Raw genomic sequence first — 24922 nt, forward strand, 5'->3', positions numbered from 1 at the left:
GGCGATTATGCGAATATACGCAAAATTCTGGATGCGGCCCGAATAAATAAAAGATGCTTTTTCGCTCCGCGAAACGGATGTGGAAGCTTGCATTGACTTTATAAGGTTTTAAAAAAAGAACGTATTATTCGCATGAAAAAAACGGCCCCGGTGTGTAAGGACCTTTAAGACGTTTGCAGACAGGGTGTGATTTTTCGCACGGAAAAAAACGGACAATATCATTTTTTTTAATGAACACATGGTTTTCTATGACCTCATGCACACCGGTTCCGAATTTACCGTGCGGCAAGTGGCTGCGGCGATGCGGGTTTTTTTTTTTCAATCGACTCGTGCGTCTTTTCACATGTGGTAAAAACTGATTGAACAATCGCTCCCTGTCTGCAAAGGCCTTTATCCTTATCCTTAACCACTTTCATTACATTACATTACAGTCATTTAGCAGACGCTTTTATCCAAAGCGACTTACAATAAGTGTATTCAACATACAGTAGGTAGGGAACGAAACTACTAATCACCAGAGGTCTTAAGTGCATTTCCTGTAAAAACAAGCAACCAAGAGTATACCTAGCGCTAAGGTAAACGTGCAATATATCAGCTACCTATTTCCTTAAACAGATGAGATAAAATAGCCAAATCAAATGAGCACGAGCTAATAGATCCAATACAACAATAGTTACTACAACTAGTTAACAACAAGTAGGCCCGGCAAAGAGGAAGGGTAGTGTTTCCTGAAGAGGTGGGTTTTCAGCCTGTTGGGTTTTCAACTTTCAACCTGGCGCCCCTATTTTAGCCATGTCATTATAGGCATTTTGTTTTATTCATGTTTTATTAATTTTCTAAAATACCTACAAGCTCACACAACAACGTGCTGGATCTATTTTCCACTATTTTCTGCCATCTGTCATAGTTCAGTATAGTGTACATCCTCCCCAGTATAGTCTGTGTGCAAACCTGCGCCACGCAGTGTCCATCCATGCAGAGTCACATGTTCCCAGATGAACAGCAGGTGACAAAATCAACATTCAGGTTTGATCACGGGCACACGGGGGAGTAAAGGTGCCAGCAGGTGCGAACCGCTAACATTAATGAACGCTCCGCACGTTTATTCTTTTCTCCCCCCACGTCTCTTCATCTCAACATTAGCATGGGGGGGACGTGAGTGGCAGGCCACTGGGCACGGTGTGACATCTGCTTGGCAGCTGAGTCGCGGCGGCACCTGCGTGTTAACTAGGTGCTCCTACCTCCCAGGCTAAAGAAGCGCATAGCCCCCCCCACATCAAGGATGAGTGGCCATGGGGTGAACGGAGCAGAACAGGAGCACACAGAGGAGCACTGGGATCTCTCTCTCTCTCTCTCTCTCTCTCTCTTTGGCAGCTTGTTAAATCCTCCCCACCTGGCGCAGCACAAACCACACATATCACAGTCAATTGCCCTCTGGGGAGAGCTATGATCGCTCTCTCTCTCTCTCTTTCTTTCTCTTGTCTCTCGCAGGTTTGCATGCCGCCCGCTTGTACAACCTGGGCTGTCTGCTTTGTGTGTGTGTGTGTGTGTGTGTGTTGTACAGTATTACTATACTTGTGAGGGCCCACATAGTCCCCACAGCAGTGTTGATTTTGACCGCACATTTTTATTTAGTTTTAGTCATAGGCTTTTTTAATAAAATAAATATTTTAATCACCTGAATTGTTTTACTTGTTGTCTAGTTTTGGCCGACCAAATATCATAAGATTTTAGTCGACTAAATCTGCAGTTGATTTAGTCGACTGAAATGTATTTTTGGCGGGCCGTGATGGCATCGAAACGATTTTCCACTTAGCTGCATGCCAAAAATAGCAGATCTACAAGCTCACAACGCATCGCGCTGCGACGCGTTGTGAGCTTGTAGATCTGCTATTTTCGTTGTGTGACACCCGCGCGCACCCATGATGGCTTGTCTTTTAGTTCTACTGGATCTCTTCTCCGCTAGTCCCTCCCTAACATTTCTATTTTTAATTTTTTGACGAAATTGTCAATATATTTAGTCCTGGTTTTAGTCATCATAGCATAATGTGTGTGTGTGTGTGTGTGTGTGTGTGTGTGTGTGTGTGTGTGTGTGTGTGTATGAGTATAGTAGAATTTGAGGCGTAGACATCGTTAGGACAATTTTCAAATGGACGTTTCATGGTTAAAACAAGATTTGGGGAATTAGGCTTTACGAGTATGTTTTACACCCTGTCTGTCCGTCCGTCCGTGTGTCCATCTGTCTGTGAGCAGCTAATCTCCGGCACCGTTGGCCCGGTCGTTGCGAAACTGTGCACACACACTCCCTGGATGTCAATTCAGAACCTCTGCCCCACATTTTTTTATAGCGCCACCAGGAGGCCGATTTGGGCAAAACCCCTTAACTCATACAGATTGTATCCAAACTTCACGCAAATCGGTACACAGTATCTCTACAGTCATGTGATCAACACGGATCTGTCCGATTTCCCATATTCCATCCTGATTGGCTAAGGTTGGCTTCCAAAGTTAGCAGGATTGGTCCGTTTTGAACAAAATGCCTCAAATCATGAACGCAGCTTGCGATTTCCGTGAAATTTCACAAACACATTCCCACTAGGCCGAAGAAGAAATGGCACCCTTTTCACATTGGCCAATTATAGCGCCACCAGGAGGCCACAATAACGTACCTGACCTGGCGGAGACCTGTGCTAACCCTAATCCTATTCTCCAGCAATGTTCAATGCTGCCCTAAAATATTGATGTCCCCACTAGTACAGTAATATACAAACCTGTGTGTGTGTGTATCCATGTGTGTGCGACTGAATAAATCAGAGAGGTGAGTTGGACCAGGAGTGTTGTAAGCCTGTGGCTCCAGGCGTTCCCAGCTCCGCTCCTATTTGCGTATTAATGTGTGTGTGTGTGTGTGTGTACAAGGAGGCATCAAAAGAGCCAGGATTGTGTTTGTGTTTGGGATTGAAGGGAACATGACAAAGACCCCGAGCTGTTCTTCAAGACGCTGCTGAAGCTGAGAGAGAGAGGCCTGGACTTTCAACTGTCTGTCCTGGGGGAGAGCTTCACCGATGTGCCAGGTGCATACCACACACACGCACGTGCACCACACACACACACACACACACACACACACGCACGCACACACACACACACCCCAGGGGTGTAAAGTAACTAAGTACATTTACTCAAGTACTACATATATACAATTATGAGGTATATTGACTTTACTGGAGTATCTCCAATATTCAGTGCTTTCACTTCTACTCCACTACATCTCAGAGGCAAATGTTGTACTTTTTACTCCACTACAATTATATGAAAACTTTACTTACTAGTTACTTTGAAGATTTTGAATATTACCACAAAACCTACATTAACCACTTCAACCCTGTATACATTTCGGGCATTTGAAAATAGCCGATCTACAAGCTCCCAACGCGTCGCGGCGCATTGGGAGCTTGTAGATCGGCTATTTTCAAAATATTTTTATACATTTGAAAACTTGTGAAATGGGACGTTTTGCATAATGAGTACTTTCTACTTGTGGTACTGTAATTACATTTTGATACCAATACTTTTGTACTTTTACATTTCCTGAAAAGTAACAGTTTGGGACGTACAGGATGTCCAGCCGACAGTCAGGTTTCATGGCAGTGTTGATTTTGACAGCAAATTTTGATGTAGTTTTAGTCTAGTCCAGGGGTCTTCAACAGGGGGTCCGGGACCCCTAGGGGGTCCTCAGAGTTACTACAGGGGGTCCGCCAAATCTTTGTGTGATATGATTTTTTTTTTTACCTTAACCACTTGAACCCTAGCATCCCTTTTTCTAAGGAGAACTTTAGCCAAAAAAATAGCAGATCTGCGAGGCGTTGTGAGCTTGTAGATCGGCTATTTTTTTGGCAAAGAGGTGTTTGGTGTAGAGGGATTTTGTTTTAATACAATATAGAGGGGGGTCCCTGCTTCATCTCTCTCTCAGCTAGGGGGTCCTTGGCCTGAAAACGTTGAAGACCCCTGGTCTAGTCTTTTGAATACAATTTAGTTTTAGTCATATTTTAGTCATCTGAAATGTTTTAGTTTCAGGCTAGTTTTAGTCGACTAAATGAGCTATTAGCACAACACTCGAGCGCAACCAAACATAAAAAGACATGTCTTTTAGTTCTACTGGATCTCTTCTCCACTAGTCCCTCACTAACATTTTAGTATAGTTTTTATTTGTAGACGAAATTGTCAATATATATTTAGTCTTAGTTTTAGTCATCATAGCTTTTTATTTAGTTTTCGTCAGTGAAAAAAGGGGTTACATGGCGGCTTTCCGACATGTCGCCTTTCCGACGTGAACGAACCCTATACCTAACCCTCACCCTAACCCTAACCGCACGCGGAAGCCACTAGTCGGAGTGGCGAGATGTCGGCATGGAAGACGGTTACCGAAAAAAGGTAGCCGACGAGCATTTTTCGTCATAGGTTTAGTCGACGAAATCAATACTGTTTCATGGTAACATTCAAAGCAGAGACAGAGAGAGAGACAGAGAGAGAGAGAGAGAGAGAGAGAGAGAGAGACACAGAGAGAGAGAGAGAGAGAGAGAGACACAGAGAGAGAGAGAGAGAGAGAGAGAGACAGAGAGAGAGAGAGAGCAAACTTTGCTGACTTTTCACTCACCTTTAAGAAGTTCAGCGCGGCCGTGCGATATCAAAACGTTTTATTGCTTGAGTTGTCGCGCCCAAGAGGCAGATGTAAATACTCTCTCTTGGTTTTTAAACATTATTGGTTATTAGATTAGATTAAGGGTTAAGGTCACCAGACTGGGGCCAGTCAGTGCGTTTAGCCTCACGGACACTTTTTAATTGATAAAATACACTCTCCATTTGCGGCCTGATGATGCTATAATGACTTTGGGACACTCACATGTATTTATGGCGCTGTGTTAAGTTAATTAATACACACTCCCTGCCATGGCTGGAAGCAAAGCCAGAGTTACAGGAAACACACTCTCTTATATTGGGATGTAAACTTTTATAGTAGCATAAACAGATGGAAAGGCCGACCGTAAATTTAGTCTCATATTTAGTAATTACCTTTATGATTGCTCGGAAGGCAATCACATTAGGACAATTTTAATCTACTTTGATTTTCTTAATAGGGTCACCGTTATTGATTCTTTTCACCCCCTTACCTGTTTTTCCTTCCTTTATTATTATGTTTGCAGCCGCATATCATAAACTCAAAGATTACCCTTCAGGCTCCCGCGACCCCTATTTGTAAATTAGATGAAGATATCTTTTTTTTTTCCACCCCGTGTTTTTTTTTTTTGGTTTTCACATTTAACCCATTTAGACCGGGAACGCATCTGTGTGTCATTTTAAGATGTCTTTTGGGCTATTCAAAAATAGCAGATCTACAAGCTCATAGCGCGGCACTCGGTGCCGCGCTACGAGCTTGTAGATCTGCTATTTATTTAATTTATCGTGAAAATGTTTGCAAATCTTTGAATATATATATTTTTTCTTTTTTAAAGGGACCAATTTTAACTCAACTCTTTGCTTCACGGGGGTCCCTGGAACTAAATATTTTGAGATGGGCGTCTCCGGCCAAACACATATGATTTTAGGGGTCCTTGACATGGAAAAAGTTGGAAACCACTGGTACAGAAACATACGTTTTTCAGAAAACTGTTAGGATTTAGAAGACATTTGTAGAATCCCCCAGAAGCAAAGATTTGAGTTACAAAAAATGATCGCTTTGAAAATATGATTTTTAGATCTACAAGCTCATGAGCTTGTAGATCTGCTATTTTTGAATAGCCAAAAAATAAATGACACCGATTATTTTCCCCGGTCTAAACGGGTTAACTAGATGCACAAACCTGGCACGTTTTGGGCCGGACTGTTGCTGAGTCTGACTCTCCTTGTCCACTTCTCTCTCTCTCTCGCTCTCCACACACACACACACACACAGCCCTGAGCTCATCAGTTTCTGTAGCGCGGACGCAGCAGCATCCGTGGAAGTCATTAGAAATCCAAAATGTCACGGCAGATGGCTTCCCAATGACATGCATTGGGTTGCAGTATTTCACGCCTTTTAGTCTCCGTTTGGCAACTTTCAACCTGGCATCCCTCATTTTTTTTTGGGCATGAGATTATATACCGTAGGTGAAAAAAAAGTCTCAAATTCTCTCCTATTATCCAAAAACAGCTAAAATAGCAGATCTTACGGATCTCGAAAACAGCCGATCTACCAGCTCACAGCGCATTGTGATGCGATAATGTTGTGAAGTTGTAGATCAGCAGTTTTTTTTTGCCATTTGTTGTACAACAAAGAATATAGGGCTTAAAGGGATATTTCACTTTCAAAAACAATTGGGGTCATTTTATCGTCTACTCAGGCTTTTGTTATTTTCCAGTTGCTTTATTCAGTATTTAGATATTTGATATTCATTTTATATTATAGGAAGGACACGCCCCCTTCCTATACAAACTCATTGTAACTTCCAACTCCATTTTAACCATGTTAGATTCATCGAAAACACCCGTCCTTGGTTCTAGTGACTCATCCTGCCCTCCTAATACGTGAGGGGGCTGTGTTTTTTCGATTAACTTTTTCATTTATTTTATTATAATTTGTTATTGTATTTTTTATTTATTTTTAAATCCAAAATAATTATAAAAAATAAATGAAAAAAGTAATTGAAAAAACACGGTCTCCTCTCGTATGAGAAGGACACTATCAGTCACCAGAACCAAGGACGGGTGTTTCCGATGAATCTACCATGGTTAAAATAGAGTTTACAAGTTACAATGGGTTTGTATAGGAAAGGGGTGTGTCTGATAAAAATGAATATCAAATATATACATACTGAATCAAGCAACTTAAAAACTGTCCAAATAGCAGATCTACAAGCTCATAGCACTCGGTGCCGCGCTATGAGCTTGCATATCTGCTATTTTTGAAAAATCGTGAAAATGTGTGCAAATCTTTGAATACATATATTTTTAAAGCGAACATTTGTACCTCAAATCATTGCTTCTGGGGGGTCCCTTGAACAAAATATTTTGAGATGGGGGTCCGCCGCCAAATACATATCATTGTGGGGGTCCTTGACATGAAAAAGATTGAGCACCACTGATATAGAAACATAAGTTTTTCAGAAAACTGTTGGGATTAGGGAGACTTGGAATTGGCTTCAGTTCTTGAAGGGTTAACTTATGGGTCTTATGGGTTATACAAATAGCAGATGTACAAGCTCGCAGCGCGGCACAAAGTGATGCGCTGTGAGTTTGTATATCTGCTATTTTTGAATAGCCAAGGCAAAAAAATCTAAAATGACACATGGATGCTTTCCCGGTCAAATGGAGTTCTCCCAAATAACGTAAATCTAATAGTCTCCGTTGACGGGCCGTTAGCCGCGAAGGAGCTAGCTGACACGTTAGCGTAGCTTTGACTTCATTTTGGCTCCCAACAAAACACAGCACATCTTTGTGGCATTTGACTCAATCAGCTGTGGGCATACCGTATCAACTCATTCCATTTGATGGCGCCAATCATAAAAACACTAACAAAGATGGCTATTGTGCCGTATGTGTGGCATAGACATGGCATCATGTCCGCCTCTCTCTCTCTCTCTCTCTCTCTCTCTCTCTCTCTCTCTCTCTCTCTACCCCACATTCCCCCACGGCTCCAGATCAGTGTTGTAAAGTAACTAAGTACATTTATTTAAGTACAATGTTGAGGTATTTTTTACTTTGCCGGAGTATTTCCAATTGTCTATACTTTTACTTCTACTCCACTACGTCTCCTAGGCAGATATTGTACTTTTTTACTCCACTACAATTATTTGAAAACTTTAGTTACTAGTGACTTTGCAGATATACAAATGATTACATTATAAAACATACATTAACCACTTCAGCCCTATTTTATACATAGGCTATTTGAAAATAGTAGATCTACAAGCTCACAACGCGTCGCATCGCGACGCGTTGTGAGCTTATAGATCTGCTATGTTCAAACATTTTTGTACTTTTACTTTTGTTACTTTTAAGTACATTTTAATACCGATACTTTTGTACTTTCACTCAAGTAAATTTTGAATTCCGGACTTTTACTTGTAACAGAGTACACGTCTACATTATTGATACTTTTACTTAAGTAAAACATTTGAGTACTTTTTTCTCACCCCCGCTCCAGATATCTTCGCCGAGGCCAGAGGCCGGCTGGACGAGCGTATCTTGCACTGGGGCTTCCTGCCCAGTAAAGAGGACTACCTCAAAGTGCTGTGCCAAGCAGACGTGGTCGTCTCCACCGCCAAGCACGAGTTCTTCGGCGTAGCCATGTGAGTTCACCTCCCATTGTTTTTTATTATGGCTTATTATTATGACTGTTCTATCTTTAGCGTCAACGTGGGACGACGGTATTTGGAATGGCTTGGGATCATTCTTTAGGTCATTGGTTCTCAAAGTGGGGTCCGGGGACCCCCAGGGGTACTTGAGGGGGTTCCAGGGGGTCCCCAGCTAAATGATGGATAGGAACCAAATGGACCCTTATGGGTCTGTAACTCTGAGAGTGTACAAATGGAACCAAGTGGACCCTAACGGGTCCATTTGGTTCCATTTGTACACTCTCAGAGTTAAATTAACATTGATTTTACAATATGAATTGGGGTCCCGGAGATAGAAATGCCATTAAATGGGGGTCCGTAGTCCTAATGCACGTCAAACTGGGGGTCCTTGAAATTAAAATGGTTGAGAATCACTGCTAGAGCCGTAAAAGAAATCTTCTCTTATGGGGGTCCCTGGCATATCTTTTGAAATGGGGGTCCGCAGGCTAATAAGTGTCAGTTTGGGGGTCCTTGACATGAAAAAGTTTGAGAACCACTGCTTTAGGTCTCGTCCGTTGCAGCTACTGTACCTCCCAAGTCAAAACATGACCAGTGTATCCTGACACATCTGGAGAAGTGACTCCCTTGAACTTGCATTCAACTGCTCATAATTACCTTTGTTAAACTTTATTACCGCTACTCCCTTAACCCATTGAGACCTGGAATGCATCTGTGTAATTTTAGATTTCTTTGGCTATTCAAAAATAGCAGATCTACAAGCTCATAGCGCGGCACCGAGTGCCGCGCTATGAGCTTGTAGATCTGCTATTTTTGAAAAATCGTGAAAATAGATTTTTTTTTACGAGGTCGTGATGACCTCGTTGACATTTGTGAAACCACACCTGAAAACCCTCAGTGAGCAACCATCAGGGGATCAGTCATACTGGAGATAAAATATTCAAGTAGTCACAGAATATGTATCTCCAGTATTAGCAAAAATCCTGGCACTGCGTGGACCACACAGCCAGAAATAAGTCTGGGCAATGAAAGAGTTAAGCACCTGTACACAAGATGTAACAATAAAGTACAACCTTGAACCTTGTAAAAAGAGAGAAACGCGTGCTCAACTTGCTTTTGGATTTTTCGGCATTATGTGGGACACAAAAAGAAAACATTGCACGCACATTGCTCATGTATATATGTGACGCACGTGTGCACCATATGCCCACGTGGTGGTTATACACGTCTGCATGCACAGGCACGCGCGCACCTGAGCAGTGGACACCTCACTCAAAGTAGAAAGGGACAGAGAGAGAGAGAGAGAGAGAGAGAGAGAGGGGGGGGGTAGGGGCCTTTTTCATCTTGGGGCCCACAGACTGGAGAGAGAGAGCACACAAGGTACGAATACGACTCTGAAGATCAATGATCAGAAGAAAACCCCAACTTCAGTCACCTGTGCTGTTGCATTTGAAGGAGGGGGTTGCATCAGAACATGTCCAGATAGCCAAGGTGGTGCACATCACCGCTGTAGAAGAGAGAGGTTCCTCTGTAGAGCAAAGCTTATTATGCCTTAAGCCTTTAAGACCGGGAACGCATCTGTGTGTGTCATTTTTAAGATTTCTTTGGGCTATTCAAAAATAGCAGATATACAAGCTCATAGCGCGGCACCGAGTGCCGCGCTATGAGCTTGTAGATCTGCTATTTTTGAAACATTGTTGAAAATGTGTGCAAATCTTTTGAATATATATATTTTTTTAAGCGAACATTTTTAACTCATGTTACAACTTCTGGGGGGTCCCTGGAACATTCTTTTGGGTCCACGGCCAAATACATATCATTTTGGTTGGTCCTTGACAAGTTTGAGAACCACTGATATTATAGCAACATACGTTTTTTTCAGGATAGGATTCAGAAGACATTTGTAGAATCCCCAGAAGCAAAGATTTAAGTTACAAATGTTCGCTTTAAAATATATATACAAAAATATTTGCTCAAAATGTCCACGAGTTTTCCAAAAAATAGCAGATCTACAAGCTCATAGAGTGCCGTGCTATGAGCTTGTAGATCTGCTGTTTTTGAATAACCAAAGAAATTTAAAATGACACAGATGCGTTTCCGGCTTGAATGGGTTAATTTACGCTTCGCCCTACGACCGTGTCGAGCGCCGAACATAGCCGATCTACAAGCCCAGAAGGCGTCGCGGATGCGGCGCCTTCTGGGCTTGTAGATCGGCTATGTTAGGCGCGAGACACAGTCGTTCGCTGACACATAAATTGGGACCAATTTTCTTTTTTGGGACCAAGTACTACTACTACTACTTAGCCCTCAGCCTCTAGTCTACAAAAGCAGATCTTACGCCCTCTGCATACAGACAGACAGACAGACAGACAGACAGACAGACAGACAGACAGACAGACAGACAGACAGACAGACAGACAGACAGACAGACAGACAGACAGTCAGACAGACAGACAGACAGACACTGTATGAGCTGGTGTTTTTTGGGGCTTTTGGGGGCACTGCTGACATTCATTTGCTGTGGTATACAGCCTAGGCGTTGGAATGTGGGACGGCGCGCACACACACACACACACACACACACACACACACACACACACACACGCGCGCGCACAAAAACGACCTAGAGAAAAGTTATTTATTGCAAACAAAAATAGCACGGCCAGCGTCGACCACCTTGTCGGCGAGCGGCGAACAATGGCATAAGCCGGCCGTGCGGTTACATTCCCCGGGCGTGACTAATTGAAGTGTAATATGTTTTCAGTTAAATCTGCTTCCTACTTTACATAACGGTTTGAGCTTTTCTTTTCTTCTTTTTTTTTTGCGGCCAAAATCGAAAGCTATATAGCTGCATAAGGCCCTGAGTTCACCGATGCAAAGAAAAAAAGAAACAGGACAGGAGCAGAGAGGTATATAGGGCCCTATTTTCGCCGGGGCCTTACCCGTTGTCACGAAACTTCTTTGCCATTTTTGACTGTTTTTAAAAACATTTTCAAATAGTTCAAATGGCCAATCTACAAGCTCACAATGAGTCGATGTATATTGGCTAGTTGAACTATTTGAAAATGTTTTTAAGAAACATTAATCCATTAAGACCTGGAACGCATCTGTGTCATTTTTTTATTCGAGCTAAAAAGCCTTATTCTACACTTTGCCTATTCAAAAATAGCAGATATACAAGCTCATAGCGCGGCACCGAGTGCCGCGCTATGAGCTTGTAGATCTGCTATTTTTGAAAAATCGAGAAAATTAATATATTTATATTCTTTTATATACTCAAATCTTTGCTTCTGGGGGTCCCTGGAATAAAATATTTTGAGATGGGGGTCGGCGGCCCAAATACATACCGTTTTGGGGGTCCTTAACATGAAAAAGTTTGAGCAACACCGACATAGAAACATAACGTTTTTCAGAAAACTGTTTAGATTTAGAAGACATAAGTAAGAATCGGCCTCAGGTCTTTAATGGGTTTTAAGGCACCGGGGTGAAAATAGGGCCCGTAGTATACCGTTAACTGTTACTGCTCCGTGTGCGTTGTGTGTTTACCAGCAAACAAACGTGTGTGCGAGGAGGAGGAAGCATCTAATGGCGGAGAGGAAAACACCGCAGAATCGTCTTGCTAATTATGGCAGAAGAAGAAGAAAAAAAGAGTGTCCTTCTGAGTTTGAGGAGGAGCCGTCCCTTGGGGGGGGGGGGGGGGGGGGGGGGGAGTCTTCTACAATGATGTTTCTACTTCCTTTGATCCAAAACCAGGGGGAACGGAGACACACACAGCCCACCCACCACGCTCTATTGATAGTAATCTATGTGGTTGCGGTGATGAGTGTGTGTGTGTGTGTGTGTGTGTGTGTGTGTGTGTGTGTGTGTGTGTGTGTGTGTGTTTGTGTGCGTGTGTGTATGTGTGCATCCCATGTATTCTCGTGCACATCCATATGTGTGTTTTTCTGAAACTATGCACACACACACACACACACACACACACACACACACACACACACACACACACACACACACACACACACACACACACACACGAGAACATCCACTTTGAACGGGTCAATGCGGTGCCCCCCCCCCCCCCTGGTGAGTGGTGCTCAGGTGGAGGGAGGGGGCACACTGAGCGCCTCCTCCTCCTCGGCCACAAATTGGGTGTTTTTCTTCTGCTAGTGTAAATAGTTTAACCTGTTCAATCCCAGAAAGCATCTGTGTGTCATTTTTAGATTCCTTTGGCTACTGAAAAATAGCCATGAGCTTGTAGATCTGCTATTTTTTTTTTTAATCGTGAAAATGTGTGCAAATCTTTGAATATATGTATATATATCTTTTGGGGGATTCTACAAATGTCCTACAGTTTTTTGTTGCTATAATATCAGTGGTGCTCAAACTTTTTCATGTCAAGGACCACCCAAAATGATATGTATTTGGACCACGGACCCCCCATCTGAAAATATTTTGTTCCAGGGACCCCCAGAAGCAAAGATTTGAGTTACAAATGTATCAATATTCAAAGATTTGCACACATTTTCACAACAACAACAAAAAATAGCAGATCTACAAGCTCGTAGCGCGGCACTCGGTGCCGCGCTATGAGCTTGTAGATCTGCTATTTTTGAATAGCCCAAAGAAATCTTTAAAACGACACAGATGCGTTCCCCGGATTGAATGAATGGGTTAACAGACCGAATAGAAGGGCATTGCCTGGTTCCTTTGTTTACACAAATGTCACTTAGATCTATAAACGTTTTATCACTGGAATAGCTTTGGTAGAGCTTTACTGGGTTTGGGATCCAGAACCGGAGAGAACGGGATCCAACTATTGACCAACCGGATTTCTGTTCCATCACATTTTGAAACCGCTCCTGGAACCGTTTTTTATCACACATGTCAGAGCTGGCATGTGGATCGTGTGGACTTGCACGTCTGATATACAATTACAATGCTGGTGATTCCCAAACTTTTTTTGTATATCAAGGACCACTATACAGTAACTCTGAGAGAGTTCACCCATTAAGACCTGGAACTGTGTCATTTTTAGATTTGAGCTAAAAAGCATTATTTTACACTTTGGGCTATTCAAAAATAGCAGATATACAAGCTCATAGCGCGGCACCGAGTGCCGCGCTATGAACTTGTAGATCTGCTATTTTTGAAATGTTGTGAAAATGTGTGCAAATCTTTGAATATATATATTTTTAAAGCGAACATTTTTAACTCAAATCTTTGCTTCTGGGGCGTTCCTGGAACATAATATTTTGATGGGGGTCCGTGGCCAAATACATATCATTTTGGGGGTCCTTGACATGAAAAAGATTGAGCACCACTGATATAGAAACTGAACATTTTCAGAATACTGTTGAGATTTAGGAGACATGTAGAATCGGCTTCAGGTCTCAATGGGTTAAAAATGGAACCAAATGGATCCCGGAAGAACCCACTACAATAACATATGCAATACCGTATGTATGATTGAATTTGTGTTGATAAAAAAAATGTGTGAAGGCCCAAATGATACATGTATGTTTGTAGGAATCGTCAACCCATTCGATCCGGGAGCGCATTTGTGTCATTTTAGATTTATAGCCATAACCATCGTTTTATACTTGACGAGCTTGTAGGTCTGCTATGTTTGAAAAATCGCGAAAACGTGTGCAAATCCTTGAATATATATATATATATATTTTTTAAGCGAACATTTGTAACTCAAATCTTTGCTTCTGGGGGGTCCCTGGAACAAAATATTTTGAAATGGGGGTCAGCGGCCAAATACATATCATTTTGGGGGGTGTCCTTGACATGAAAAGGTTTGAGAACCACTGATATTATAGCAACATAGGGGTTTTCAGAAAACTATTAGGATTTAGAAGACATTTTGTAGAATCGGCCCTCGGTCAACCGTTAAGGAATCGGACCGTTAAAGAGGGAAATCGTAAAGGAAACCGGAAATCTTTAAAATCCTAAAGGATCCGTACCCTCGACTCAATGCAACGGTAAACAATTAAAAGCCTAAATGGAGCGGCCTACTCACATATAGCCCCCGAACTGAGGTGTCACCACCGCGTTTCATCCTCATTATTGTTGAATTTGGCCTAATCTGATTAATTATGGGCAGGCGATGTGAGCAGACGCCTATTCATGCCCTGCAGTGATGAAGTAATTTAGCCCAGCAAAAATTATCAGCTAATTATATTTGAGATGAAAAAGCCCTGATAACCATTTGCACGCTTACACATCATGCCAATGGAACGGAACTGACCTTAACCCAATGCGACCGGGAACGCATCTGTCTGTGTGTAACCACTTTAAACCATCGTTTTATACTTTGGGCTATTCAAAAACAGCAGATCTACAAGCTCGAGTGCAGCGCTACGAGCGTGTAGATTTTTTTTTAATCGTGAAAATTGGTGCATATCTTTGATTATATATATATTTTAAAGCGAACATTTTCCAACTCCAATCTTTGCTTCTGGGGGGTTCCTGGAACAACATATTTTGAGATGGGGGTCCCCCATGACATGAAAAAGTTTGACATAGAAACATACGATTTTTTTCAGAAAACTGTTTTAGAGGACATTTGTAGAAACCCCAGAAGCAAAGATTTGAGTTACAAATGTTCGCTTTTAAAAAAAAATATATATATATATATTCAAAGATTTGCACACATTTTCATGATTTTTCAAAAAATAGCAGAACTACAAGCTCATAGCGCGGCACTCGGTGCTGCGCTATGACCTTGTAGATCTGCTATTTTTGAATAGCCAAAAGAATGACACACAGACGCGTCCCCGGTCATATTGGGTTAATAATAGCTTTCATAGATTTCTTTTTTTCTGTCACCCAGAACCATGAGGGCCGTTGGTTCTGCCACAACCGCCAAATTAGCTTGACGAGCGTTGCTTTACTCTGTGTTACTACACTATAGTCATTCAGGAAGCATTGAGGAACACACCTTGATTCAGGGGCTGAGAGCAGAGCCCTATGCTCAGCGGACTGTTGGGTGTCTAGAGGTGTAACTTGGGTTTTCGCAGTGGTGTAAAGTAACTAAGTACATTTACTCAAGTACTGTACTTCACTGGAGTATTTCCAATTTTCAATACTTTTACTTCTACTCCACTACATCTCAGAGGCAGATATTGCACTTTTGCTCCACTGCAATTATTTGAAAACTTTAGGTACTAGTTACTTTGTAGATATAAATTATTATATTATAAAACATACATTAACATACATTTTTATACATAGGCTATTTGAAAATAGCAAATCTACAAGCTCACAACGCGTCGCATCGTGACGCGTTGTGACCTTGTAGATCTGCCATTTTCAAACATTTTACTACCTTTACTTTTGGTACTTTAAGTACATTTTGATACCAATACTTTTGTACTTTCACTCAAGTACATTTTGAATTCCGGACTTTCACTTGTAACAGAGTGCTTCTACATTGCGGTATTGATACTTTTACTTAAGTAAAACATTTGAGTACTTTTCCCACCACTGGGTTTTTGTAACTAATCGGCGGTCGACCGGCACCGGCTCGCAAAAAGGTGTCAGAGCTTGCCGATCGGTGCCAGCCAGGACCGGGGCCGTTCTTTGTCCGTCAATTAAGTCCCTGTTGAAATTATATAGTGCTGGAAATGAATCCGCTGTTTAAATATGCATGTCCTCAGCATGAAGAAGGACGCGCTTAACCCGTTGAAACCGGGAATGCGTCTACAAAAATGTCTTCTAGATCAGGGTTCTTCAACCTTTTCAGGCCAAGGGCCCCCTAGCTGAGATAGAGATGAAGCAGGGACCCCCTCAATATTGTATAAAATTGTGTTTCAGATTCACTTCTTCTGCTTTTTTTCCCCTCTGCACCTATAACTCTTTGCCAAAAATAGCCGATCTACAAGCTCACAACGCCCGGCTATTTTTGGCTAAAGTTCTCCTCAGAAAAGGGATGCTATGGTTCAAGTGGTTCATGTAAAAAAAAAATCCTATCACACAAATATTTGGCGGACCCCCTGTAGTAACTCTGAGGACCCCCTAGGGGTCCCGGACCCCCTGTTGAAGACCCCTGTTCTAGATCCATAACAGTTTTCTGAAAACTGTGCGTACAGTATGTTGCTATGACAGTGGTTGCTCAAACTTTGTTTGTGTCAAGGACTCCCCAAAATTATATGCATTTGGACCGCGCGGACCACCTGCTGAAAAACATTTTGTTCCAGGGACCCCCCCAGAAGCAAGGATTTGAGTCAACAATGTTCCCTTTAAAAATAAATATATATTCAAATATTTGCACAACATTTTCAAGATTTAAAAAAAAAATAGCAGATCTACAAGTTCATATGAGCTTGTAGATCTGCTATTTTTGAATGGCCCAAAATATAAAATAATGGTAGCTAAACATCTAAAATGGCACGCGTTCCCGGGTTGAATGGGTTAAAGTGATGGGCATGGAGCGAGATTGAAAAGTCATCAAATATTAACGTACCTTTGTACAAAATGTTTAAATAGGAGGGTCGACTACGGTGGTCGGCGGGGTTCAAACAAGTTAAATCGGAGGGGACACAGTGCATGTTATTCTTTCTATTTTAGGATGTTATTTAACCAGTTTGGCTTCTGTTTGGCATTGAAGACTCACTAAATTGGATGCCTTTAACCCTTTTAGACCGGGAACGCATCTGTGTCATTTTTTTTATTTATTTTTTCTTTGGCTATTCAAAAATAGCAGATCTACAAGCTACTCGGTGTCCCGCTATGAGCTTATAGATCTGCTATTTATGAAAAGAAACAGCTTTGCCTCTGGGGGTCCCTGGAACAAAATATTTTGAGATGGGGGGGGGGGGGGGCAAATACATGATATTTTGGGGGTCCTTGACTTGAAAAAAGTTTGAGAAACACTGATATTATTATTTGTTTTTTACTTTTAGGATTTAGAGGACAGAATCCTCCGGAAGCAAAGATTTGAGTTAAAAAATAAAAATCATAAAAAAAAAACATTCTTTTTTTTGAATGGCCAAAGTATAAAATAATGTTTAAAATCTAAAATGACAGATGCTTTTCCCGGTCTTAAAGGGTTAAGACTGGGTTATGACATGTACTGTACTGTTCCACATTGCTGGGAATTGTCCTGCGGATGGAGCTTCTCCTCCCTCTGGATTCACTCAGCCCCAGAGTCTGTCCAAGCATTTCAATTTAGTCTGAAACGTTCATGAAAAGAAACCAATGTCAACAATGACACAATGGCCCCCGTTTTGACAACGACCGCTCCAACTCAGACAATTATTAGCGACAATTTTGACAACGCGGGCCGCTCAACCCCCAGACAATTATTTAGCGCTGGATAACGTTTTTCAGCCCGGCTATTTTAGGCGACAGAGAGAGCGACCAACCCTCCGGTCCATCTGCTTTGCCAACGCTAGATGTTTTCCTACAAATGGGCTTTCTGATACATCTAGCACACTGCATAACTTAAGGCCAAGGGATTGCACGATGTTTGCATTATGGCTTCTGTGTCTGTGTTCTGTATTTACCGCTATCTTCTTCTTTTTTTAATACAATGCAGGTTGGAAGCCGTCCATTGTGGCTGTTACCCACTCTGTCCCAATGCTTTAGTGTATCCAGAAATATTCCCAGGTAAATGTCTCTAAAGCAGTGTTCATTTTGACTGCAAATTTTGTTTTAGATTTTTAAAGAAAATTCCATTTAGTTTTAGTTATATTTTAGTCATCCGAAATGTTTTAGTTTGTGTCTAGTTTTAGTCGACTATAAGGATAAGATTGTAGTCGACTAAATCTACAGTTGATTTAGTCAACTTGTATTTTGGCGGTGCCTTGATGGCGTCGTAATGGCTGATTTTACACTTGTGAGCAATGTGAACACCCGAGATCAACCAAACATAAAATGACTTGTCTTTTAGTTCTACTGGATCTCTTCTCCGCTCGTCCCTCACTAACATTTTAGTCTAGTTTTAATTTCTTGACGAAATTGTCAATATATTTAGTCTTAGTTTTACTCATAGTAGCCTAGTTTTTATTTAGTTCTTATTTAGTTTTCGTCAGTGAAAAAAAGGTAGTCGACTGACCTTTTTCGTCATAGTTTTAGTCGACTAAATCAACACTGCTCTAAAGCACCCGCTCATACTTTGTCGCTGGCACGCCGAAAATAGTAGATCTACAAGCTCACAGTAGATCAGCAACACCCGCGCACCGACGAATACGGTATATATATAAATAAATAAGTCATTACCCCCCGATGTGCTGTGCAAATAAATGATCAAAACTTCCAGGTCATTTAAATTTGCAAGGATTTTCACTGCCTTTTAAGGTGATGTATATATATTCCTGTGGAAAAAAGTTGAAAAGAGAAACGCCTGCCAATGGATTCCCTTTGCAAATGAACCTTCTTTAAGTCCATAACCGGCTCTTCTTTCAATTAGATTTGCATAAATAATGTGAATCTTTAAAAAGAATACGAGTTCAATTATGTAAAACCTGTCCCAGATCAGTGTAATATGTATTTTTAATTATAAAAGTGAGTGGTACACTGTATCTAGCTCCATGCTTTGAGGTTTTTGTTTCATTATCCCGTTCAAGCCGGGAACGCATCTGTGTGACCACTTTGACCATTATTTTATACTTTGGGCTGTTCAAAAATAGCAGATCTACAAGCTCTATGAGCTTGTAGATCTGCTATTTTTGGAAAATCGTGAAAAAATTAGCAAATCTTTGTATATATATATATATTTTAAAGCGAACATTTTTAACTCAAATCTTTACTTCTGGTGGGGTCCCTGGAACAATATATTTTGAGATGGGGGGCCGAATACATATCATTTTGGGGGTCCTTGAAATAAACTAGTTTGAGAGCCACTGATATTATAACAACATAATTATGTTTTAAAAAAAAGAACTGTTAGGATTTAGAAGACGTGTAGAATCCCCCAGAAGCAAAGATTTGAGTTAAAAATGTTCGCTTTAAAAAACATTTAAGATTTGCAAAAAAAAAAACACTATTTAAGAAAAAAAAATAGCAGATCTACGAGCTTGTAGATCTGCTATTTTTGAATAGGCCAAAGAAATCTGAAAAATTACACGCGATGCGTTCCCGGTCTTGATGGGTTAAAGATGTGTGTGCTTACGTGCCTTTGCGCACGTGCGCGCACACACGCGTGTGTGTGTGTGTGTGTGCACACGCTTGAATCTTGTTCTTTCTTCTCGGCCTCAAAGCGGAGTATCTGTACTCCACACCTGAGCAGCTGTGTAAGAGACTCCAGGGTCTCTGCAGGAGACCAGATGTGGCCAGGAGACATCTCGTCAAGGTAAGCTCTACACAGGGACGTGCACAGATAGACTCTAGGTGGTGCTCGAGCACCTGCCCTTTGCCCTCTTGACCAGAAGTGCCCTTTTGAAAAAAGGGCACACACAACTTTTTTTTTTTTTCAGTTTACAGCAGGGGTCTTCAACAGGGGGTCCGGGACCCCTAGGGGGTCCTCAGAGTTACTACAGGGGGTCCGCCAAATCTTTATGTGATATGATTTTTCTTTTTACCATAACCACTCGAAACCTAGCATCCCTTTTCTGAGGAGAACTTTAGCCAAAAATAGCAGATCTACAAGCCCACAACGCCTCGCGCTGCGAGGCGTTGTGGGCTTGTAGATCGGCTATTTTTTGGCGAAGAGGTATAGGTGTAGAGGGAAAAAAGAGCAGACCAAGTAAACAAAAAAAAGTATAATTTACTTGAGCACCTGCCCCTCAAAATGTCTGTGCACGCCACTGGCTCTACAGCATCTCACCCACAACGTGACAGGGAGAGAGGATGATGAAAACATGCATGTACTGTAGACTTCAATCAACTCTCCCCCAATACATGTGGGATTCCTCCTCCTCCTCCATGTTCTATATCTCATTGGTTCTCAAAGTTGGGTCCGGGGACCCCCAGGGGTCCTTGAGGAGGGTGTTCCAGGGGGTCCCCAGCAAAATTGTCTTAATGCAGCATCAGCCATTTTAACCCCTTTATCCATATTTTAGACATTGACTGTTCAGAAACAGCAGATATACAAGCTGTGCATCTGCTATTTTTGATCATTTTTGAAAAATATTGAACGTTTTTTAAAATATTTTGAATAATTTTGCCTTTTTTAACTAATTCCCTGCCTAGAACGACTAAAACGACTTTGTCCATAAGCCATGCCTGCCAAGAACGACTAAAACGACTTTTAAAAAAATTAAAAATATATATATATATATTTTTTTTTTACTTTTTTTTATTTTTTTTTTACCCAAAGACCAAGGAGATATGATTTTTCGAAGATATTGACTCCCATCCACTTCCTTGTTAACTTAAAACTTAAAAAATCTGTATCTCGGCTCCTGAGTACTTTTTTATTTTCAATGAAAAATCTTGGCGGTGTTCAAACGGGCCAGAAATAATTCTGGCAGTGAATGAGTTAAACACAAATCTTCTCTTCTGCGGCTCCCCTGGCACAAACCTTTTTCAGATGGGGGTCCGTGGCCAAATATGATAAATGTGTGGGTCCTTGGCACAAAAAAGTGTGAGAACCACTGTTCTATCTCTTTGTCTCTCTGTCTCTCTGTCTCTCTCTCTCTCTCTCTCTCTCTCTCTCTCTCTCTCTCTCTCTCTCTCGTCCAGGTGGACACCGCCGCGTACTCCTGGGCGGCCCTGGGAGGGGCTTTCAAGAGTCTTCTCCTCCCGGCGGCAGTGGACCACCAGCGTCCCGCGCCGGTAGAGCAGGAGGAGGAGGAGGAGGAGGAGGGGGAGGGGAGGCCAGGCAAGGCGAGAAGAGAAGAGGCACGGCAAAGCAGCAGACAGGGCCCTCCTGAGTCGCCGCCGCTGCTCGTTCAGAAAAGTGGGCACACTTAACTTTGAGGTCCATTAGTGGCAGAGAGAGAGAGCTGTGATGGATTTAGCCCTTTAAGGCCTGGAACGCATCTGTGTCATTTTTTGATTTGAGCTAAAAAGAAAAAAGCATTATTTTACACTTTGGGCTATTCAAAAATAGCAGATCTACAAGCTCGTACGAGCTTGTAGATCTGCTATTTTTGAAAAATCGTGAAAATGTGTTCAAATCTTTGAATATATATATATTTTTAAAGCGAACATTTGTAACTCAAATCTTTGCTTACAATATATTTTGAGATGGGAGTCGGCGACCAAATCCATATCATTTTGGGGGGGTCCTTGACATGAAAAAGTTCGAGCACCACTGATCTAGAAACATGCGGGGTTTTTTTTCAGAATACTGTCAGGATTCAGAAGACATTTTTTTGTAGAATGGGCTTGGGGGTCTTAATGGGTTAGAGGGCTGTCGGAAAGTCTGCTGCCAGGGGAGCCGTAGTGAAGCCTAGTGCCTGCCTGGGCCTGACACGCAGCCACGGAGTGAGCCCGCCGCAAAAAAAAACCTGTGGTGGCTTCAACCAGACACAGCGACTCACAGGCACCTCTCTCCTGCTCTCCCAAAAAAAATCAAAGCCAGTCCCCCCCCCTGTCCCCCCCACCCTCCCCCTCTCTCTCTCTCTCTCTCTCGCTCTACCCCCCCTCTACAGCCCCGTTCTGGAGACATTGTGTCGGCACCCATAAACGTTCTCCCCCCAATCTTCACGTGTTAGAAGAGAGTCTCTTTTATATTTCGTGTGGTTTTTGAGGGAGGGGGGGGGGGGGGGGGCTGGGGGTGAATGAGGAGAACGTGTAAGAAGCCTTCATGTTTCCACATAGGCGGTGCCACCAACCACCACCTCATATCCGGTTGTATTCCATTTTTATCCTTTTGTGCTTTTAGCCCATTGAGACCTGAAGCCGATTCTGCGTGTCTCCTAAATCCTAAAAACAGTTTTCTGAAAAAACGTATGTTTCTATATCAGTGGTGCTCAATCTTTTTCATGTCAAGGACCCCCCAAAATGATATGTATTTGGCCGCGGACCCCCCATCGAAATATGTTGTTCCAGGGACCCCCCCAGAAGCAAAGATTTGGGTTACAAACGTTCGCTTTAAAAAAATATATATTTCAAAGATTTGCACACATTTTCACGAATTTTCAAAAATAGCAGATCTACAAGCTCGTAGCGCGGCACTCGGTGCCGCGCTACGAGCTTGTAGATCTGCTATTTTTGAATAGCCCAAAGTGTAAAATAATGCTTTTTAAACTCAAATCTAAAAATGACACAGTTCCAGGTCTTAATGGGTTAGAAGACGTAAGACTTGAGAATCCCCCAATATAACCCCCACCCCTCCCTCCATTACCCACCCCCACCCTTCCTCCCTCTCCCTCTCCTCCTCCTCCACCGCACCCCGGCAGAGAGGCAGCCAACATTGTGGGCTCGACAGGGCTCTATATATTCTGTTGCCGCTCTGCTTCGCTCCACCTGGATGTTGCCAGGTTTTGGGCCAGAAGTTGCCAGGTTTGGGCCAGAGGGAACTTGGCAGCACGAACGCTGCATGTCTCTAGAATGGCCTATAAGCAGGCCCTCTTCAGGAACCTCTCAGGAGGAGGAGGAGAAGGAGAAGGAGGTGGAGGAGGAGGAGGCTGCCACGCTGACATGAACTTCTAAATATCGTTGTTGTCGGGCAGAAACCTCTTATCTTCGTATTCTAACTTTTTGTGTTTTTTCAAAAAAACAAAAAACTAAGTAACAACGCCCTACTTGATCATACTACAGCGCAGTGGTGGAAAAAGTACTCAAATTCTTTACTTAAGTAAAAGTATCAATACTGCGATATATAGAAATGCTCTGACAAGTAAAAGTCCAGAATTCTAAATGTACTTGAGTAAAAGCACAAAAGTATTGCCGTCAAAATGTACTTAAAGTACCAAAAGTAAAAGTGCTAAAATGTTTGAAAATAGCAGATCTACAAGCTCACAACGCGTCGCGATGCGACGCGTTGTGAGCTTGTAGATCTGCTATTTTTTAAATAGCCTAGGTATAAAATAAAGCTAAAGTGGTTAATGTATGTTTTATAATGTAATCATTTATATCTGCAAAGTAGTTAGTAAGTAAAGTTTTCAAATAATTGTAGTGGAGTAAAAGTACAATATTTGCCTCTGAGATGTAGCGGAGTAGAAGTACAAGTATTGGAAATTGGAAATACTCAAGTAAAGTAAAAAAAATACCTCAAAAATGTTAAGTACAGTTACTTGAGTAAATGTACTTAGTTACTTTCCACCGCTGCTACAGCGTCACACTAAAAAGCATCAAAAGTAACAGATCCACAAGCGAAGCGACGCGTTTTTGAGCTTGTAGATCAGATGCTACTTTTGAATTTTGAATCCTGAAAAGTAACAGTTCATGGACATCAGAGTTTTCCACCCGACAGAGAGAGACGACATTCTCTTCATTTTGTAACTGTAATACATGTTGCTGTGACTCCCTGTGTTAACCCATTAAGACCTGGAACTGTGTCATTTTTAGATTTGAGCAAAAAAGCATAATTTTACACTTTGGGTTATTCAAAAATAGCAGATATACAAGCTCATAGCGCGGCACTCGGTGCCGCGCTACGAGCTTGTAGATCTGCTATTTTTTTTAAATCGTGAAAATGTGTGCAAATCTTTGAATATATATATTTTTAAAGCGAACATTTTTAACTCAAATCTTTGCTTCTGGGGGGTCCCTGGAACAAGATATTTTGATGGGGGTCCGCAGCCAAATACATATAATTGTGGGGGTCCTTGACATGAAAAAGATTGAGCACCACTGATATAGAAAACATACGTTTTTCAGAAAACTGTTGAGATTTAGGAGACGTGTAGAATCGGCTTCAGGTCTCAATGGGTTAAAGGACGACATCACCCATTTCCAACCTATATTCATATAATAGGTCCTCACTAATGCTCATGATAAAATGGTAAAAGAAAAATCTAATCAGTCCGTGTCTCAGAGGAGGGCTGTAGACAGTTCAGAAACCCGTCTACCAGTGACATCATCGATGGGGAATCCAAGCTAATAGAAACTGCAGGCTTTGTATCCCTGGAAAGATGCAATGCAATAATAATAGATCCCATTGTTCTCGCGTTGATAAAAATCAGAATAAAAAAATTGTAATCTTTTTGGAAAAAAAAATCCTGCCTAACGATGATGTCACTGGTAGACGGGTTTCTGGAGAGAGACAGACTGAGACACAGACCAAGTAGAAAAAAATTGTACCATTTTATCATGAGCATTAGTGAGGACCTATTATATGAAGATAGGTTGAAAATGGGTGAAGTCGTCCTTTAAGTCTGTATATTCCAGCGGTGACGTCTTATTTTGACAAATAATACGCTTTTTTTTTTTTTGAGCACATATAAAGTTTTATGTTTGACAGAAAACTTGGTGTACGTCCATATCCTTTGAAGGAGCCTGAGAGGAAGTGGTGATGGGAAGTGAATGCACTCTAATCTGTTGCACACACAATGGACTGGTAGAGAGTCAAGTCTATTTCCAGCAGGAAAGAGAGAGGCCTTTGATGTGTTTTATTTATTTTTATTTTTAGCATAAAGAGTTGTGAGAGAGGCATCCTGTCCAAAACTCCGCCACTCCATGTTCTATAATATACCAGCCACGTTATAAAGGTGTGTTCCAAAGACATTTCAATGATCGATTATAGCTAGACAAAGAGT

The 24922-nt window shown here is 41.8% G+C and overlaps 1 protein-coding gene across 1 annotated transcript in view; it reads left to right on the forward strand.

Moving 5' to 3' along the window:
- Window positions 1–21188, forward strand: part of gtdc1 (glycosyltransferase-like domain containing 1) — a gene marked incomplete at its 3' end in the record, with an annotated part of 71812 nt that extends 50624 nt beyond the window's left edge. The window contains exons 6-10 of the mRNA XM_084084297.1: window positions 2962–3071; window positions 8180–8324; window positions 17872–17942; window positions 19535–19626; window positions 20958–21188. Coding sequence (XP_083940423.1) covers window positions 2962–3071; window positions 8180–8324; window positions 17872–17942; window positions 19535–19626; window positions 20958–21188 — 649 coding nt within the window. The remainder of the gene's footprint in view (window positions 1–2961; window positions 3072–8179; window positions 8325–17871; window positions 17943–19534; window positions 19627–20957) is intronic.
- Between the last annotated feature and the right edge of the window lie 3734 nt (window positions 21189–24922).

The sequence above is a fragment of the Gymnoscopelus microlampas genome (assembly GCF_963454915.1).
Source record: "Gymnoscopelus microlampas genome assembly, chromosome: 17".
Classification (NCBI taxonomy): Eukaryota; Metazoa; Chordata; class Actinopteri; order Myctophiformes; family Myctophidae; genus Gymnoscopelus; species Gymnoscopelus microlampas.